Consider the following 22204-nt stretch of genomic DNA (forward strand, 5'->3'; position numbering starts at 1 on the left):
ATTGTTTTTCAATTTATTATACTTTAAATTATCATTTATTTCTGTGATGCAAAGCTGAATTTTCAGGATCATTACTCCAGTCTGTCACATGATCCTTTAGAAATCATTCTAATATGATGATTCATTATCAAAGTTGGAAACAGTTCTGCTGCTTAATATTTTTTCATAACCTGTGATACTTTTTTAGGATACTCTGATGAATAAAAAGTAAAAAAATAAAAATAAAAAAAGAAGCAATTTTTTTAAAAATAGAAATCTTTTGTAACAACAATATACACTATTGGTCAGTAATTTGGGGACAGTAATTTTTTTTTTTTTTTTTTGAAATAAATCAATACTTTTATTCAGAAAGGATGTGTTAAATTGATAACAAGTGATAGTAAAGAAGATTTATATTATTAGAAAATATTTTTTTATTTTGAACAAATGCAATTCTTTTTAACCTTTTATTCATCAAATATATTAGGCAGCAGAACTGTTTCCAACACTCATAATAAATCAGAATATTAGAATGATTTCTAAAGGATCATGTGAGACTGGAGTAACGATCCTGAAAATTCAGCTTTGCATCACAGGAATAAATTATTTTTTAAAGTATATTCAAATAGAAAACTATTATTTTAAGTTGTAATAATATTTCACAATATTACTGTTTTTTTCTGTATTTTTGATCAAATAAACGCAGCCTTGATAAGCATTCGAGACTTCTTTCAAAAATATAAAAAAACGTAATGTTTCCAAACTTTTGACCTGTACTGTACTGTATATATATAATTATTAAAAACATAATTATTAAAAAAATTGATATTGTATCTGTGTTTTAACAGGCTAGGTGTGTCTTTATGTGCTAAAATTAATGTTTGCATAATGAATAATGACAGGTTTAACTCTCAAATTGATATTGTTTTGCTCGGTCATTATGAAGCCTCCATCTACTTCTAATTGCATGTGTAAATGTTATCGACAGACTGCCAGAGCTGATGCAGACCTCTCTGCGCTCTCTACTCTCCCGTGATAATGCACACAGTAACTCAAGCCACGAGGCCACTGTCACACACTAAAAGAAACACACTGCTGGTTGTGTGTGCAGAATTACAGCTACATTTAAGATTACAGACTTACAGAAAACTGAGCGAAATTGAGCGCTTTTAGGGGTTGCAAAGGTAAGCATCACTGTTGCTTTTGCTCAGAATTAGGCTTATGGATTTGACAAACCCTCTAACCTTAAGTATTAAACAGCATTGCAGTGTTTGTGTTCCAGACATGCATAATTCCTCAAATCATGTGTCTTCTTGGGGAGAGGTGTGCTATTACCGTTCTAATTGGTCATATTTGTTATAAATCATGCTTTTGACTATAATAGCATTGCAACCATACTTAGTAAAGCCTTGGATTGTGGTCAGAAGAATTGCATAGCAATTTCTTTCTGAATTTTCCTCAAATGTATTTATTATTTAAATATGTTATGATTATTGAAAAATGCACTTTCAAAAACAACATGATGACCAACGTTTTTACAATTAGTTGAAACAAAACGAACTATTATTATTATTATTATTATATTACACAATTATATATATTTGTTGGCCAAATATACAGTTTAAAAGTTTGGGGTCAGTACTTAAAAGATAATGGAAAATCTTTAATTTAAAAGAAAATGTTTTTTTTTTTTTTAATGGGGGGGGGGGGGGGGGTAAAATTAAAAGCTTAAAAATTAAAATTAACACTTTTATTCAGTAAGGATGCATTAAATTGATCAAAACTGTCATTTATAATGTTAAAAATGTGTTAAAAAATAAAACTGGAAAAAAACTGTTCTTTTTTAACTTTCTATTCATCAAAGAATCCAACAGTTTCCAACATTGATAATAATCATAAATGTTTCTTGAGCATCAAATCATCATATTAGAATGATTTCTGAAGGATCATGTGACACTGAAGACTGGAGTAATGATGCTGAAAATTCAGCTTTGATCACAGGAATAAATTACAGTTTACAATATATTACAATAGAAAACAGTTATTTTAATTTGTAAAAAAAAAAAAAAAAAATCACAATTTTACTGTGTTTTTGATCAAATAAATGCAGCCTTGGTGAGTAGAAGAAGAAGAAAAAAAGTAGTAGCCTATATACTTCACAATTCACCAATCATACAGTATCTAAATTATAGAAATCATTATGTTTCCATTCTGCGAGGACTACTATCAGCTCCTGGATCCAATTCAAATCAATGTCACGCTTGACAGACTGTAAAGAGGAAAGAAACACAAACAAAAACATTACGCTGTTGCACACACTCCAATCTCATCTCTGAGTGTCAACGTGATCTTGTTAAAACCCTCCGTGTGTTTGACTGCTGCAGACGACGTAAATAACAACTAAATAAAAGAACACCTCGGTATGATGTGAAAATCTCCACAATCATGCGGCTGAAGGGAAAACAGGACCATGGTTTCATCGCTGCACATGTCAACACTAATGCGTATCCAACACATTTACAGCTTTTTTACTCTTCATAGAAAAGATGCACCTTTCAGTGCAAAAAAGCTCTTTCATCACAACCAAAGACGCTCCAGCCAGGTTGAAGTGTGTTTTCAAATATTTATGGACTTATGTAGACAGCTCTCCTGTCAGGCTATCAGCGCTTCTACACAGCCATGACATTAAATACAACACACACTAGACCTTCCGTACCGCTGTTTCCTAAATAAAGCCATCGATTGCCCAGCGTCAATATGTCTAATGATGGAAGACAGAGACGCTGAAACGCCAGGCTCGTCTGTAATGAAGCTGCGGATGGTGTCTCGTTCGGTCATTGAGTGAGTAAACAAGGGCTGTTAGTTGAAACACCCAGACGAACACAAACACGAGTGTCAAGAGCGCTCGTGCTCTTATTAATAAGAGCTGGGTGGATTCGTCACCTCTGCATCATCAACACGGAAAACAATCATCCGGTGAGGAATCCATCGCGAGGCGCGTGTCAGGGTGACACGGATCATGGCAGGTGTAATTAAACAGCCTGACTGCTTGTAAAGAAAGACTCAGTAGATGGAGACGAGAGAACGCCTGGGAAATGCATTCATACACTGGACTAGACGCGCTGCGCAGTCGGAAACATCATATAATCACATATAAACTCATGTCTTGCCTTCTGAAATGTTTCCTCAATAATTACCAGTAGCCTACTTTAATAAACATGCATCTGAAAACTTATTACTGCTATTGTATTTTTTGCCACACCTGTCAATGTTTACGGGCAATGAAACTGTTTATGCAAAAACAGGCAGTTATGACACCAACATTTTAGATAGCAGTGAAAATTCACAATTTTCTATTCCACAGCTAAAACTACAAGCCTAACTAATATAAATGCAAAACATTATTAAATACATGTAACAGTAGTTTTCGGGTAGAGACAGTGAATAAAGTAATCAAATGTAAAATAACACTGGATAGTCTTCACTGTATAAATGAACAGATTAATCCTTATTAAAGTTTCAGAAGTTATTCGGTAAAGAGCAGTGAGTGATTTTTTTCTTTGCCTTTTGTTGTTTATTAACATTAAAAACACAGACAGATGCAGTAATATTACGCTGCTGTCACTTTAAGAGCGAATGCACGGATCCAATACACTGATACTGATACACATGCGTCTTTCTCCACTGTTTACTCACTTAAGACATAACCGGCAGTGTTTGCGAGGACACTCGCTGAGACAGGCAGTTTTATAACCTAATTTTGTGTGAATTTGACCATTCAAGCACAAGAAGATGCAGCTTTCTGCACGCGCTTCGGGTGTTTAAACTTCACACACACACGTGTGAGTAACAGATTGAGCTCCCTATCTCTTCTTCTTGCGCTTGAATATTTAAATAGGCAATTCTTTAACCTTGAATATGCAGCGCTGGCCTGTTAACCGTCCCGAGCATCGTTCACGTTTGTTCACGTTCATGTTCTCACAACATTGCATTGTTGGAATTAGGGCTGCACGATTATGACAAAAATCATAATTGTCGATTATTCCTGATATAATTGCTATTATAAATTACGATTATCACAATTATCATTGAATGATGTTTTTATGCCATTGTTTAAAGCCACTGCATGCCATATTGTCATATCAAAATAAATCAGCTGAAAACACTCTTCCTGAAAAACTTTCTTTTTTTTTTGCTTTTCTATAGCGTTAAGCCTCAAATGTCAAATATATATATAAATATTTCAAGAAACCGAACCAAAGTAAATATATGCATGGTATTATAATGTTATATTAAAACTAAAAAAATAACACAATGGGGGAAAAAAACCTTAAGGTAAGCTGTAGAAAGAACAACAGAAAAGATGTGTTAACCTATCTTAACTTTTTTTTGTAATTGCGCCTTTAAACTATTACATAATTGTGGCATCTGTAATTGCAAATTCGATTAATTGTGCAGCCCTAGTTAGAATTTATAAAAAATATTACCATCCAACTGGCGATTGACATCATTTCATATACTCACCAACGCCGATTTTACCGGCGAGTGTTCATTTGAAGTCTCTTTTGCTCACCAAGGCTGCATTTATTTGATCATAAATACAGTAAAATATTATTATTAATTAAAATAACTGTTTTCTATATGAATATCTTTTTCAGAAATCATTCTAATATGCTGATTTGCGTCTCAAAAAACATTTCTGATTATCATCAATGTTGAAAACAGTTGTGCTGATGAAAAAATCCTTTGATGATTAGAAAGTTCAAAAGCATTTATTTGAAATAGAAATCTTTTGTAACAATATAAATGTCACTTTCGATCAATTTAATGCATCCTTGCTATATAAAAATATTAATCAATTAAAAATAAGATAAATAAATGAATGATAGTGTATATTATAATATTATATTTTAGTTTTAATTCATCTGTTATATTAATAATCGGAAACACACATGCATGTTGCTGATCTGATTTAAAGACAAACTATTAACCCTTGAAGGGCCGTTTGAGACGTGTGTGTGTTGGTCATTTAAACCCTTCACAGACTGACCTACAATTCTGAACTCTTTCTATCTTGTCCTGTTGGTCATAAAGTCTGACAGCGATTTGTTCAGACAAATTCAGCGTCATCCGCAGCGATAACCACTAGTGATGTGACAGGTTCAGCAGAGTCTGATGTTTCTGCAGAAGGAATGCTATCTTTATCTTTGGAGCTGCTGTTGTCGTGTAGAAAAAAATCACCTGTGTGGTTTATTTCTGTTTAATCCGAAACAAGAGAATGCTAAAGTGAATAAACCCCATGTGCATCTGATAAAAAGACAAAGAAACGTGTCTTCATCTCCCTACAGAAAACACGACTATTAGCTCTCAGTGGGAAACAGGCATGATGTCATTAGCTGAACGATGGAAGTTTGTCTTTCTCTGCTTTTCCCCCGTTCGTTCGGAGGGTTTCGTGGTTCATCATCACACGCCAGACTCATTGATCTCTCAGACATGAGAGCGCTTGTCTTCAGACAGAAGACGTATAATGGAGTAAAGGGTTTTGAAGACAGCAGGCGGTGTTTGGAGGATCGTGCTGTGAATGCTAAAGGCGCTCGATTACCCATCATGCACTTCGAATCAAGCTGGATATCACATGCTTGGCTTTTATCACATCATCTTCTGACTTTGTGACATGCACTTACTGTTCAGATGTGTGTCTCTTTTATGTTTCTGTAACACCAAGTGCTGTGAAGCCTCTCAGTGTTGCACTTGCTATAACTTGGCACCATTTAGAGCAATTTTGGCCATTTCATGGAAAAAACAAGAAATAATTCAGAAACGCTGTGTATTTTCCTCTTTCCAAGTGTTGAAGCTTACTATCATTAAAGCACATCCTCTTCACATTTCACTATTATAGATTTTGCATGAAGAAAAGGAAGATTTAAAAAAAAAAATGTTTTTAAATGTTACGTTAAAGTATTTTCATTTACATTTGTTTTGTAATACCTGTGATTTTTAATGATGATTTTTTTTATGTAAAACTTTTATTTACTATTATCATTAAAATACAATAATACATAGAACTTTTTTTATTTGAATCAGCATATCATGATACATTTATTAAAATAAAGTTATTTAAATTAATTTAATTTAAATTAAGGTAAAAATAAATCAAATAATATGATAAATAAAACTAAATAAAAATGTAAACTTTAAATTTAAATATTATTTTATATGCAATATATAATTATAAAATATTATACAAAATATTATTATATATACTACACTATTATTGGTTCTTATTTAGTTTAGTTTTTATTTAGTTTAGTTTTATTGTATTTTAAATGTAATTTAATTTAAACAAACTACACATTTAAAATATATATATATATCATTACATTAATATTTATATTAATGTTCTTAGTAATTTGTTGTTGGTGTTGTTGTTGTTATTGTTGTTATTAGTTTTGTTTTATTGTACTTTTTTAAATTGATTTTACTTTTTAATTTTATTGTCGCTTACATTTTATTTTATTTCATTTAATTTTTATTTCATTTTATTTTATTTATTTATTATACTATTTATTTTATTTAAAACAATAGAAAATTGAGACGGTGATGTGCGAAACTGGCATAAAGTTCCTTTTCAATGTATTTTTCCTCATTTCGTTCTTCAGATTTTGAAGTAAAATATGACCTGGACGAGTTTCATGTGTTTTTTTCCTTCTATTTCTCCATTTCACCTCATGGTGTGTGAGCGATGAATGGGCTCACTCTGTCAGTGTGAGAGTCCTTTGCTGGAGTGTGTAATTTATTACCCCGAGTGAGTGGTAATTAAAAGCCAGCATCCTCAGTTGGGACTCGCACCTCGCTGAGGAACAGGAAGTCTAAGTGAACAAAAAGACTTGACTTCCTCTTCTTTCGCGACGGATCCGACTCCTGTGAGACTGGCGTTGGTCTCGCATCCCCGGAAAACTTTATCCCTGCAAACCCTGGAGAGCACAAGGTGGCAGAACCTCAGCCGCAACTCTTAATGCGATTTCACGCTCCGTATTATTGCCAACGATAACACTAGTCTCCAGTGCCATGCCGTGCTTTGACTCTTTCTTCGACCGGGCGAGCGCTTACACAATGACTAACCTGCTGAAAAGAGGAGAACGCTTTGAAATAAAATAACAGTTGTCTGAATGTGTTTAGCCTTTCCTCACATGAATCAAAGCTGTTTAAAGCCCTGTATTGCACTGGCGACAGCACACCGTGAGCTGTAATGGCTCGGGGAAAGAGGGCACCGGGTCTCGGGCAGCGTGAGTGTCAGTCTCATTTTGAAGTTCAGGAATCCCATCAGCTTGGAGAATTTGCTGTGATGGGTTGAGAAATGTGCTCTCCGGAGGCAAACCGGATCGGCTGTCTGGACCTCGGTCAGATTCAGGGGCTTTTTTGGGTTGTTTTGCAGGTGAAACTGTGATACGCTGCCTTTTCTGGTTTGATTATATTACATTTATCATTTAATGTGTTTAAGTGTTTGCATCTCAAGCTAAATTTTATATATGTGAGATTATAATTAGTGTCTCTATTGTAATCTCTCATGCTTATTATTCTTCCGGACATAAATTTGGCGTGTAACTCGTCCAATCGTGTGGCTTGATATGACTTTTATAATCGATCGGGCTTATGATGTTCGCCTGGCGGGTGGAAAAACTGGGTGAAAAAGTCCCATAGACTTAACATTGGCATGAACTTTGTGAGATCGTATCTCCAGCTCAGAATGTCACAAAGATTTGTGGGTTGGGCTTATTTTGTTCAAGCAGCCAATAAGTGGTGACATAAATTCTAAAACCAGACCTAGCAACCAGTTACAGCACCCTAGCAACCACTAGACTTCCATTGAAAGATGAGAGATATCTCTGGATCAGAACATCATAGAGTCATAGGGCCCTATTTTAACGATCTGAAACGCAAGTATCAAACGCGAAACGCAAGTAACTTTGTGGGCGGGTCCCGACGCAAATCTAAAATGGGTTGGTCTGAAGTCGCTTCATTACTCATAGGTGTGGTTTGGGCGTAACGTGAAATAAACCAATCAGAGCGTCATCTCCCATTCCCTTTAAGAGCAGGCGCACTTGTTCCATGGCGGATTGCTATTATAACGGCGCATTTGCAGGAGCGGTTCACAGCCGAGGAGACCGACGTTCTCGTCAGGGCCGTAAAACACAGAGAAGTGACATTGTATGTGGATGGAGAAACACACCCAAATTAGCTTCGGTTAAACAGGCATATAATAATTTGGGTAAATGTGTAAGCTAGATTTATGCCTATTTTTCACATCTTGGACACCACAATGATATCCCTCATGTGGAATATTTTTCCTTGTAATTATGTATGGTTTGCAAAAATGGGAATTGCTGTGTCTGTGTAGATGAGAGAAGCAAAGTGTATGTGCGTTGAGCACACGCTACATTATGGCCAAGCATGCGCCCTTAAAATAGCATCTGAACGCGCCACTGAAAACGTGCCACTGACTTTAGACTCGGTTTCTCCTGGTCTGTGGCGGAATTGTTTTCTGAAACTGCAAAATAGCACCAGGGAACATTTGCGCCCGAACACACCTCCTCTTTTCGCTGAACCGCCCCCGGGAACGCAAGTTCATTCCCTAATTTACCGACGTGCGTCTGTGGAGGGAAAAGTCCGCTGTGCGTCGGGTGCAAACTAGGAATGATACATGCGTTGGTGTACAAAACCAATTGCGCTGGGTGCAAGATAGGGCCCTTAATGTTTTTACTCAGCTCTAGTTTCACTTCTACTGGTTCCTATTACTAAGTTCCTATAACTACCCGGTGTGAAAGCCCCTATAGAGACCTGTGGGTGGGATCTTTCAATAGTCTTTTTAGATTGACTCAGATAGTGATTGTGTGTCATTTGTTTGCACATGCAACAATGTATTTGTTATTTTAGCTTTAACCACATGACTATAACCAGCCCTGAACACTTCAGCTCAAGTGCTGCTGTTGACAAAGACTGGTTCGGATGTTTTTCCAAGCTTGGCCTGAATAATGTAGTCATATGTGCATATATTATGTAGCCGAAGTGTCCTCATTAGCATAAGATAGCATATAGAATGGTGATTATTGTCTCAATGTTGGCACACACGGCGTAATTCGGTGTGAGAGTTGCATAAGTTGGAAGCCGGACAATTTGTGCATATTCATGACACTGCCAGTCATTACGATGAGCACAATCTTCTTCCTTTTATATGATATTGTCAGCCTGCGACAAACTCTAGAGAGAGAGGAAAGTATTGGTGTTTTTAACAGTAGTAGTCTCCAGAAAGCGAAATGAAAGGGAGGGAATTTAATTTGCGCCAGTAATTGACATTTAATTTAGACTCTTGTTCGTCTCATTAAGCTGTCCGTCTTCCGTGCTGTCATCAAACACTCACTAAGCGTCAGTTTGTTTCCTCTCGTCCTGCTCAACAGAGACACAGAACAGCCTGTGCACTTGCCTTAATCAACATAAAAACAGGACATTGTTCTGTGATTACTGTTTGATCACTCAAACCCCCTCAGCTCCAGCTCTGCACCCAAGGCAACATGTGAACTTCTGGATCGTGGCACTGCTAGAATTGTCGTCTTAGGGTTAATCGCTCACATTTCCTCATTTGTAAGTCATTTTGGATGAAAGCATCTGATGAATAAATAAATATGCAAGGTTGTTCAGAATACAGCTCACTACCTGTGGAGTATGCAGTGTGTAGGCTAGTATTTTTTTACATGTGAGTAGTTTCCATAATTTCTATATTATATTATATTATATTATATTATATTATATTAGGCTACACTTTATGTTATGGTGTTATGGTTATGGTGTCCTTGTTTCAGTGTAATAATTATACATTTTGTGTTTCCCTGTTTTGTGTCATAGGACTCTTATTTTGATATGTAGTTCCTGTTCTCATGGTTTCTGTGTTTTACGTCCTGTGTTTGCCTTGTTTCCTTAGTCCCTGGTTTGTTTCCATAGTTACCCTTATTTATCTGCATATAGCTACTCACATTCACCTGTTCCTTGTTCCAGCCATTGTTATCTTGTGTATTTAAAGGCACACTATGCAAGATTTGTACCTTAATAGGGCGAATCATCCCGATAGCAAAGTGTGTGTGTGTGTGTGTGGGGGGGGGGGGGGGGGGGGGGTTATGAATTCATTTAGATCTTTGATTACTCTGGGTATTCCATACTTTCAATTATTCATTCATTAGGGGACCCGATGCCGCACAGAGTCACACGCCCCAGGTTTACGTGGATCTCACGGACACAGCCTCGCCAGTCTGATCTTGGCCAGAGGGTGCAGGGTTTGCTAACACCTCTTGAGTCGGTTGCCTACTGCTCACTCATACAAAAAAGTGTAGTTTATTTAGCCACTTCCGTACAACTTGCCAAATCAGTGATAGACAGAAATCAAAAGGTCTTCAGATGACGTGCCAACTGCTCCATTCATGCGCCTTTAGTTTGACCTATCCTGGACACAGATCTGCGGGAGCGCCAGCCTCCTCATAATCTACTGGTCATAATGATTTCAGGAGAGTTCAGACTAAATCAAATATAACATTTTATTTGTCAGGTAAAAATTGCATCATGCCAATTACACAAGTACATGATTAAAAGCCAATTCAGAAATAAAAAAAACACATGACATCGCTTGCTCAAATATTACTCCAAGAGTAAGAAATGCATTCCTGACAGAGACACGCAGTGGTGTGTGAGTGTGTTCCGAGTGTAAGCCTCGGGAAGACACTGACACAGCACTGCATGGGGTTTTCCTGGTTACAGGCTCCCAAAGACTGCTCTGCCACTTACCCTTAAATACCCAGACCAGAACAAAAGGCTTGTACAAATCTTTTTTAGAGTTGTTTTGGGTCAATACATGTACCCCAGGGGGTAACACCTGGTTTCGGGGTTAGAGAGGGGAGAATTATCAGATATCTGAGACATCACCCAAAGAGGAGAACAGAATTCTTCTCAGTTTTCAGTCTTTCTCATAATACCAATGACTGCAATGAAATTAAGACCATTTTAAACCATCGCACTGAGACATTTAAAATGATACCAAACATGAAAAGGAAAAACAAAAAATTCACAAGATACATCATATGTGATATATAGACAATCTCAGTGAACTTTTAGTGACTTGAATCAGGGGGAATGGAAGGGAGGAGGGAGAGGGGAATGCAGAGATAAGGAAGGAGAAAAGTTTGAACAAGACAATGTCCTGTGCTCTTTCTTTGAGATCTTCTGTCCAGGGTGCGTTTTATTGCTTTATTGTAGGGTGAGTTTTATCTCAGCTTTTGTCTTAGCAGGAAAATCAGTTCTTACGACATCACATACATCAACAACATATGAAGCAGCCTATATGGAAGCCACTAGCACGCATTTCAGACGTGAAACACGGCAGAGTCGACGAAGAAAACGAAGAAATCGCGGTCGGAAGAGTGCAGAGACGGCTCTGCGTGAGTGGTATTCACGACAGTAACGTTAAATACAAGTACTCCACAGCGACTCTAGGGGGCGCTGTTTGAGAAAAACGGAAACTGCAGAGTGTGCCTTTAAACCCTAGTGTTTCCTATGTTCTTTTTTTGGAACAGGAACATGTTTTTTTAGTGATTGTGAAGTAATTACTTATTCAAAATAAGTACCTACTCAAGAGAGTATGTGATTTCGGACGCTGCCACTGTCCTTTGGGTGATACGTATTTTAGAATAATAGCTGATTATTTCACTTCTAGTATATGCAGTGCACATACTGTATATTGCAAAATGTTTGAGTAGCTCTTGACAAATGTGCCAGAAATTATATCAGTCACGTTTTCTTATTTGACTGGATTGGAAAATTGGCATAAAATGTAAAGGAAAAATGAATATTGTATATTAAATAATAATATTTCTAAAGTTATATCTGGTGAAATATCGAAATCCTAATACTACTGTTTGAAATCATTGCATAATGCTTTACATTCTTTTCTCTTTTTTTAATGGTAGGAACTATATAGTATATGCTACTGTAGCATTGCTTTCCAAACATATCTCATGACTTTTGAGTTTGAGTGTAAATGTTATGTCGTTGTGCCGTTGAAACCACAAACAAACGTGATGTCCACCTTGTTTTGACACTGGGAGTGATTTTCTCTGGCCTGTGTTTCTCTCTGCTGTATTTATCACACGGTGCAGGTCAGGTAATCCGTCTGGTGTTTGGAAGACCAAATGCATCATTTTCCCATTGCTCTGAAAGCGCTATAAAAGCGGATTGGATTTCATTTACAGGAGCCTATTAATTCCTCACTGACAGCAGAAGCGATGGAGGACTCCAGGTCTTGCTAATTCACCTTCATATTTTATTTATCTTTCATTGCGTCAAAAACTGTGGCGGGAGAAGAAAGATCTTCCTGGAGGCATCCGATGCTTTTGTTGAAAATACACCAACTTGGAAAGCGCTCTGGTGATTATGAGAGAAATAATCATAGATGCCTGAGCCAAATTCAATTTGCGCACAACAACAGCTGGAATATTTGTTCAGAACGGCAGGCGTGATATTACTTTCGCCGTCTTGAGAGATATGGAAGAACATATTTGTTTGGAAAGATCACATTCTCGCTGTTGCCTTTAACGGGTAGAATGTGTGCATCAGATGGCCGGCACACACACGCCTCCTCAAGGACTCGATTAGCTAATTACTCTAACGAGTGCATACGTTTGAGAAACATTAAAGAGCAATTTATTACAAAGAGAATTACTGCATCTGCAAGAGTGGAGTCTCCAAATTAAACATATTATGCTTCCCAGCAACAAAAACATGGTTGGTTAACATTCTTATGAAAACGTTTATTTTTTTCGGAATGTTCCCTAAACTTTTTTTTTTTTAAATGTTTTAAAAATGTAATGCGACCGTTAAGTGAACATTCCATTTGATCAGTTTGCAAACATTTTCGGAATGTTACTTTTGAATGTTCTCTGAACATTCCGAAACAAGAAACGTCCAACTAAAACATTTCAGAGATAAAATGTACCATGACCGATGTAAAGATAATGTTTTTGTGCTAACGTTTTGAGAACATTATTAAAGACCAGATAACTATGAATAAACATTTTATTAACGTAACTGGAAGAACATTTGTTCATTGTTGCCAGAACCTCCTGAGAGCGTTCCCTGTTAAGAGACTAAAGCTGTGTTTGCTGAAGATGTGTGTTTTGTGTGTGTTTGCGCAGGCCTGGAGAAGGTGGGCCGTGACTCCAGCTACGAGCAGGAAGGGAAGGTTCAGTTCGTGATGGATGCGGTGTATGCGATGGCACACGCTCTGCACCGCATGCACAGGGATTACTGCTTCGGATACCCCGGACTCTGTCCCCGCATGAGCAATATCAATGGAAAGGAGCTGCTAGGATACATCCGGAGCGTTAATTTCAATGGTGAGTGCTCAGATCCTCAGCTGAACCACAGTCAGAGGTGTTTGCGAGTCTCACGTTGAAATCAAGTCTCAAGAGTGCTGTTCACAAATCAATGATGAAGGTCAAGTTTCAAGTCAATTTATTTGCAATGTACAGTAAGTGATTCAAGTCTGGTTTCTGCCTCTGGTTATACTTTACAACTACTTTTAATACAAATATTATACATTTTTACATTATATAATGCTTAATTAGCTTTGGGATGAGTATGATATATATCTAATATAAAATAAAATAATAAAATAATATTTTTTTGGAATAAATTTCTATTCAGCAAGGATGCATTAAATTAATCAAAAGTGCAAGTAAAGACATTTATAATGTTGCAAAAGATTTCCATTTTAAATAAATGCTGTTCTTTTGAACTTTCTATTCATCAAAGAATCCTGGAAAAACTTTTATTATATTATTATTATTTTATTTTATTTTTTTAAATCAGCACAAAATCATGTGACACTGAAGACTGGAGTAATGATTCAGAAAATTCAGCTTTGATCACAGGAATAAATTACATTTTACAATATATTCACACAGAAAACAATTTTACAATTTTAAATTGTAATAATATTTCACAATATAGCAATATTTTTAATCAAATAAATGCAGCCATGGTGAGCAGAAGAGTCTTCTGAACAGCAGTGCACATTAAAACTGTTTAAATGTCATAAAATATGTAGGCCTCCAAGTGATAATTTTTATGTACCATTGGTATATATCAAATTATAAAATTTATTCTTGGAGCACAAAAAGAGATGTTGAAGAATTGTTTGAGAACTCAAATTGAAGTTATTATTTGCTTAAAAAAAAAGAAGAAAAAAAGTCCCCTTGTGCACATTCAAATGTTTAGTGTTGTGATTGATTATACGAGCTTTAAAAACCAATGACTTTTAATTAAATATCATGGAATTTTGTATTCCAAGAAAAAAAATGTTTTGTTTGCAACACGAGGGTGAATAAATGATCAAAGAATTCTCATTTTTCAATTATTCCCTTTAAGCCTCACAGTATAATGCGTGTTAAAGCCATATTAATGAAAGTTATTATACAGTGTTATGCCATATTTCACTATGCAACGCCGCTGGCATGTATATTAACAATGCAGCATGCTTATCTTTAACAGTCGAGCTTCTCTATGTACATATTCAAGTGTTTTCGCTAATTTTTCATATTTCTTACCTACAGCATCATTCATTAATTATCGCGATCACAGATCGCCCTGTGCACTGGCACAATCTTCTTCCCTCTTGTGTTTGTCATTTCTGTGTCTTACGGCACCCCTCAGTGACCCCTGAAATCATTACACATGCGTCATAGCAGAGACTGGAAAATGTGAGTTAAGCACATGCAGGGATGCTCATATTTCTTCATAATGTGCAGTTCAGCGCGTGTTTTAATAAGAGCGCATTATAACTCACGAGGCGAGCTGCGCGTGATTGACTGTTTTTGTTCCCCTCGTGCGCCTTGAATCATGTTGAAACAAAAGTTAAACATTCTCTTTGAAACGGAATCAAACGATTCATTTAAATATTAGTTTTTCTCCGTGCGTCTTCACTACTCTTTCATTTTTCTATCCCACAACTCCGTCGTTTTGTTATCATCTGCTAGCTTATGTTTGCCTTCAAGTTGTGTAATTTGCATAACTGCATTGAGCGATTGCGGTGCGCGCGGAGGGGCGGGGCTGCGCGCGTCCATTAAAACCTCATTCATTCACTTTCTGGCGGCCATTGCAACTGGGTTATTTGCTCTACCACCTTGCGTTCCTCCTGTGACTGTGTTTGAAGTGAAAGACAGATACGGAAAATTCACTGACAGACAGCGCATGCTTCTTTCGAATGTGACCAGAAACGTAATGAGAGAGAGAGAGAGAGAGAGAGAGAGAGAGAGAGCGAGAGAGAGAGAGAGAGACCTGGTAGATGTTTTTCTGCTCTAGTCTGATTGTGTATCGATTGCACAGTTTGATGAAGCAATGGTTTAGAGTTAAAATAGTTGTTATGTGCTGCCAATAATTTCAGGTGAACTGTTTTCCTGTTTATTGAGCATCAAATCATCATATTAGAATGATTTCTGAAGGATCATGTGACACTGAAGACTGGAGTAATGATGCTGAAAATTCAGGTTTGATAACAGGAATAAATTACATTTTAAAATTTATGCAAATAAGTTATTTTAAAGACGCCATATTTGGCCCTTTTACAAAGTCTTGATGTTGTTTTTGTGCTCTAACAGGTTTTCATGCTTGAATGTTCAAAAAACACATTATTTTCCTCATATTCTCCATTGTTGCGGCTCCTCTCTTCTGTCTGTCAGTAATGCTCTGTTTAGTTCCTGTCTCTATGAAGCCCCTCCTTCTGAAAAGCACACTGTGCTCTGATTGGTCGGCTGGAGCAGTGTGTTGTGACCTGAGTCGGATAATAAAAATGCAAAAAAAAACAAGTGGATTGACCAGAAACGTAGAAAGGCCGTAAAAAAGGGGGTTTAGATTCAGGGTGGAAAAAAACATGGAGACAACACACTACTAGCTAACTCAACCAGGTCCCAGCCCATTATTTTGCGTATGCCTTGCGTGGGAATTATTTGAATGGGAAATATTGTTACTTTTAAAAGTAATGGTGTTATTCTGAGTTCATTTTGAGGAATACTGAATCTGTTTTTGTGCAAGTGAGTTGAGTAAATGCATGTTCTCATATAGATCTACAATAACCATCATGTTCACACACATTTTACTCACGATTCCTCTCATGCGGACAGGAGAGCTGTCAGTCAATACATGGGAAAACAAAGGAACTTGCATTACTTATTTGAAATAATAATAATAACTCTGATGTTTTGTTGTAAATTTAAAAGTAATGCTTTACTTTAGGTAATCTGATTATAATCTGATTATGTAAATTGCATTATTTGTAAAGCGTTAACACCAACACTGATTGTGACGTGAAAGAAAACTCAAAACTACAATGGAGGCGTTTCAGGGAGTTCAGAAACACTGACACTGATATAGAGAATAACTCCCACTGGAGGGACTTTGTAACTTTGCAGATCTTTTCATGCTCAAACAGCAACATTACACACTAAAGAGAGTTTATCATGGAAAAAAGCATAAAAGGTTGCTGCCAATAATTTCAGTTAAAGAGTAACTCTCGCCAAAATTGAACCTAGGCTCTTTTTGTTAATCTACCCGAGTCAAACTTTCGTGTAAAAGCATAATTAGAATGGAAACGCCACTTTTAAGTTTGACCGTATTTTCGTTTAGGTCAAAATGCTTTTTGAATGGGAGTGAATGGGGCACTTCTATGATAGCATCAAAATCGCTATTTTTAAAACACTAAGAAGGCTCGACACAACATGAAACTGTGCTGGAAGTCTCACCAGGGGCTCTACACATGAACTCCAGCATTGAGAACAGTGTTTGTGTACACAGAGTTTACTAAAAAGAAAGGTTTTGTCCGACTCACTTTATCAGTTAGTGTTTCCGGTGGCTGGAATTTTGTCAGTCAAAAGTAGTCGATCTCCGAATGCAACGTAACATGAGGAGAGTAAAGATGGAAAGCTCCTAAAGCTTGTTTCCATATAAATTCACGGATAATTTTTTATCTAAGTTATCATGCTTTTCATTGAAATTACAAGTTCATGACATTTCCTTATATAGAATCAGTTCATTACGTTGCATCCGGAGATCGACTAATTTTGACTGACAAAATTCCAGCCACCGGAAACACTAACTGATAAAGTGAGTCGGACAAAACCTTTCTTTTTAGTAAACTCTGTGTACACAAACAATGTTCTCAATGCTGGAGTTCATGTGTAGAGCCCCTGGTGATACTTCCAGCAAAGTTTCATGTTGTGTCGAGCCTTCTTAGTGTTTTAAAAATAGCGATTTTGATGCTATCATAGAAGTGCCCCATTCACTCCCATTAACAAGGCATTTAACCTAAAACGAAAATACTGTCAAGTGGTGTTTCTATTTATACGCTGTTCTTTTTATGTTTTCTTTGCTGTGGTCCAAAGTGGTCCTTACTATGAGAAACAGCGTTGTAAACTAACCTCGTTGAGTGTCTTCTAAACAGAAATGGGCCAACTGTTCTCAGGGTGAGTTTATGATTGTAATCAAAAGACTAGAGTTTTACGTTTTTGGATCTCATGAGAAATGAGCAGTGTTATTGGTGTTTGGCCATGCCATGCTCTAGTAAAGTATTAATTAATCTGGTTTAATATTTATGGTTAGTGTTCCAGTCACTAAACCTAAGTATGCAATACTAATAATAATAATAATAAATAAATTAGAAAAGCACCATTAGATTAATGGAAACACTCTTGCCGATGTCATTGAATGTCAAGTGTGACGGAACGAAAACATTAACATTTTACACCACTAATTCCTGTACGATTGTATTCTTGGGCTAAAAAATTGTGTTTTGCTAAAGGAGATAGATAGATAGATAGATAGATAGATAGATAGATAGATAGATAGATAGATAGATAGATAGATAGATAGATAGATAGATAGATAGATAGATAGATAGATAGATAGATAGATAGATAGATAGATAGATAGATAGATAGATAGATAATTATGCTTTTACACGAAAGTTTGACTCGGGTAGATTAACAAAAAGAGCCTAGGTTCAATTTTGGCGAGAGTTACCCTTTAACCTTTGTTTTGTCTCCTTATTGATATTTACTCAGCTTTACACAGGCATGACACACTGACTTTTGTCTCTACTGATTGCTGTTGGATTGTCATCGTCTTTGCTGGTGATTTGAGAGAAATGGACACCACTGAAGCTTCTTTATTTGTGTGTATGTGTGGTCTTTTGTTTGGGTGAGATCAGGTTAAGATGCTCTTGTTCAAAGTTAATTGCGAGGTGAAGAGGACTCAGTATGTTCCTCATTAATATTCAAACCAGCGGTGATCATGGAAGGCGTGCAATTCTGCGAAAAGACAGAAACAGGGGACAGAGATCCTTATTAATCCAATTCATCAACCCAACAGCGTATTCCTTTACATTCTCACCGTGCAGGAAAATCACCTTGGTGTCTTAAAGTTGGTAAGAAAGGCAAACCACAAATGAGATTTCCCTTAGACATCAAAAGCTGTTTCCATTCACTCAATTTTAGGCAGATTTTGCATTAAAACGCTGGATTGAAATGCCTAAATTTAGGCGGATCATTTTTAATCCAATAGGAAGACATGCACATAAACTATGATGGAAACACATTTACAGAATAAATCTCTCAATGCACAATAAAAAACTCACGACCAATTGCATCGCTCAGCATCTCAAGTGTTGGTTTGGTCGTTCTAAAATGCCTGAGTCAAAGTCTGTCATCAAAATGGTTGGGAATAATGACCTCAGAGATGTGTTTTATATGATCGCGTTCCCAAACACCAGGCATCCGAACGCAAGAGAACATGACATTGCATTTCGTCCACAAGTAATTTATGAAATAAGAAATCAGATCCATGTGGCTTCCCTGATCGCATCAAGTTTATTTATTTTTTACAGATATTTTGTGCGAATATCCCAGGAAGTGCCGATTTTGTTCTCTTAAACACATGGGATGGAAACAGTGCTTCAAATGTTTTATGCGCATAACTTAAATTTGCAACTTAGACGGGCTATGGAGATCAATAGAGAGTAAATGGAGACGAAATGAAGTAATTTTTAAAAAAGATATCTTATGGATCTTTTAAAGTTGAAACTCTTATTTTTGTCTCCTGAGCAACCTCGAATGGAAAAAGGAAATCGTTACTCTGCCCTGGAGCATTCTGGGAAAAGGCTATAGCTGCCAAACGAGTCTGTTTAACGATCCTGCGGCTCTTTTTCGTGCTGGTGTAACCTTTCTCAGCAGAATGAGACGGGCCGCGTGCGTGATCCCACGGTCCGTTACAGACACTTGGCTGTTATTGACACCCTCCTGGAGTGGATCAGAAACTCCCGCAGATAAGAGTTCCTCAGAGTCCTGACACCAGAGCCTCACATAACATCATGATGCTGCCGTAGGAAAGCAGATGTGGCCAAAACAATGAGAGAAAGCACACTGGCTCATTTCACTTAGATCGTGATTTTAACGGTAAAAGACTTAAAATTAAAAAACTGTTAATTGGTTAAAAGAAAGTTTCTGTACTATATATACGGTGAATAACTGTGATAGATCTAATCGTACATTTCATGCAAATTTAAAACCTAAAATTTTCCTACCGTATTTTTTACGGTAAATTTCTGGTAACCACAGCTGCCGTTTTTTTTTACTGTAAATTTACCGTATTTTTTATTTTTTTTGGTGCAATTATAACGCAACATTCTGCAGTTAATTGGCTGCTATTGAATAAACCAGGACTAGAGAAACGTTCGCGATCAGATCCAAGAGGTGAATCCCGCTGAACGAATGCTGATGCATCGCAGTGGATCAGCATTAGGCCTGTTTAGAGGTTGCATTGCCTCTCATTGCTGGACCTGTCATTTGTTATGACGACACTTTTATGCTCTGTTGTTAATGGCACATTCCCAAAGCCATGCCTCCCAATCTGAACTCTTTGTATTCAGCTATGCATTCGCCGCTGTTCTTTTTATGTTTTCTTTGCTGTGGTCCAAAGTGGTCCTTACTATGAGAAACAGCGTTGTAAACTAACCTCGTTGAGTGTCTTCTAAACAGAAATGGGCCAACTGTTCTCAGGGTGAGTTTATGATTGTAATCAAAAGACTAGAGTTTTACGTTTTTGGATCTCATGAGAAATGAGCAGTGTTATTGGTGTTTGGCCATGCCATGCTCTAGTAAAGTATTAATTAATCTGGTTTAATATTTATGGTTAGTGTTCCAGTCACTAAACCTAAGTATGCAATACTAATAATAATAATAATAAATAAATTAGAAAAGCACCATTAGATTAATGGAAACACTCTTGCCGATGTCATTGAATGTCAAGTGTGACGGAACGAAAACATTAACATTTTACACCACTAATTCCTGTACGATTGTATTCTTGGGCTAAAAAATTGTGTTTTGCTAAAGGAGATAGATAGATAGATAGATAGATAGATAGATAGATAGATAGATAGATAGATAGATAGATAGATAGATAGATAGATAGATAGATAGATAGATAGATAGATAGATAGATAGATAGATAGATAGATAGACGAGACAGATTCACCCTTTTGCACCTATAAAGGAGCTCACACACACACACACACTCACACACACTCTCGTGCTATTGAGCAGTGGTTGACGGATATCCGATGTCTTGGCGTTTGGCTGTTATCACAGGGGAAGCGAAAGGTTTCTCATTAATCCGTCTGATACTGTGGAACAATTACATCTGAGCCGCGGTTGATGAGTTAACTCACCCGCACTGGAGCTCTCGTTACTGCCTTCAGACACCACACACACACACACACACTGCATTAACTGTGGGCCAGTGTGTGATAATGAACACAGCGTTGGTCAATTATGATGAGAGAAATGGAAGGACTGGATGAGAGTGTGTGGAGGTCCAGAAAAGAGTGAAGAAGTGTGAAGGGTTGTAGGTGTGTGTGTGTGTGTGTGCGTGTGTGGGTGCGCGCGCGTGTGTGTGTGTGTGTGCACGTGTGTGTGTGTGTATGTTTGTGTGCAACTGGTCAGCATGTGTAGTGTGTGAGAAGGAATGCTAGTGCACTGCATACTAATGTCTAATGGAATGTTGCATAGAATGCTTCAATGAGTAAGATGTAACATTGTTGTCAAATCATTTCACAAAATTGCATTAATTAGAGGCATCTACAGTGTCCAAAATTCACTGTTTGCCAAACCTGCTACTGGACTTAAAAAAAATAAAAAAATAAAGATTAATAAATATTTTTTACATAAAATGTATTTATTTATTTATTTATTTATTCTATACTGCATATTAACACCCTGGCAACCACTCAGAGTACACTATCAACTGCTTAGCAACCACCACAAATACCTTGGCAACTGCATAGCAACCACGCCAAATACCTTAGCAACCACCTCGAGTACCCTAGACTTTAAAATAAAAAAAAGATTAATAAATGTTTCTTACATGCCTTAAACTTTTATTTATTTATTTATTCTATACTGCATAGCAACCACCAACACCCTAGCAACTACCATGAGTACCCTAGCAATTACATAACACCCTAGCAACCACGTAGCAACACCCTAGCAACCACCCCGAACAGGGATAATAAAGTAATTGCAGCCGCACTGCATATGCAATGTAATGCAATGCACTGCAATCGCACCCTCGTTTCTGGGTGGAGATGTCATTGCAAACACCGCATCTGCTAGTAGGATTAGTATGCTAGTATGCCATGTTCATAAGTGTGCACACAGAAGCATTTGGAGAGAAAAGAGGCCATAGAAGCGGTAAATGGAAGTTGATACGAAGGCAGACGTCCAACTTTGAGCCTCACACTGCCTGCAGCTCAGCCACAATTACCTCCCGCTCCAGTGCTTCCCTACATACACTTATTTTTAGATTAGTGTTTTGGAGATGGACGGAGCGGGAAGTGAGATTGTGGATGTGTGCATTCAGACGAACTGTGGGGGAAAAAAGGGATGATAATTGTGTTGTGTAAAACAAATCCCCTTGTAAGTCGAGGCGGCGTGACGGTGAATCTTAAAACGGAGAGCGGCGGCAGGATCTGGCGTTTAACTCCATAACAGAGATCTGTCCTCTTCTCAAATCATTCTGTGCTGAAATAATACAGGAACGGCCTTAGGAGGAGTATCATATCATGTTCACTGAAAGACAT

General features: G+C 37.1%; 1 protein-coding gene across 2 annotated transcripts in view; it reads left to right on the forward strand.

Moving 5' to 3' along the window:
• Positions 1-22204, forward strand: part of grm8a (glutamate receptor, metabotropic 8a) — a 192232-nt gene that overhangs the window by 138898 nt on the left and 31130 nt on the right. For both annotated transcript variants that reach the window (XM_084111682.1, XM_084111681.1), the window contains one exon: positions 13212-13412. In XM_084111682.1, coding sequence (XP_083967808.1) covers positions 13212-13412 — 201 coding nt within the window. The remainder of the gene's footprint in view (positions 1-13211; positions 13413-22204) is intronic.

Source organism: Abramis brama, assembly GCF_963993115.1.
Source record: "Abramis brama genome assembly, chromosome: 4".
Lineage (NCBI taxonomy): Eukaryota > Metazoa > Chordata > Actinopteri > Cypriniformes > Leuciscidae > Abramis > Abramis brama.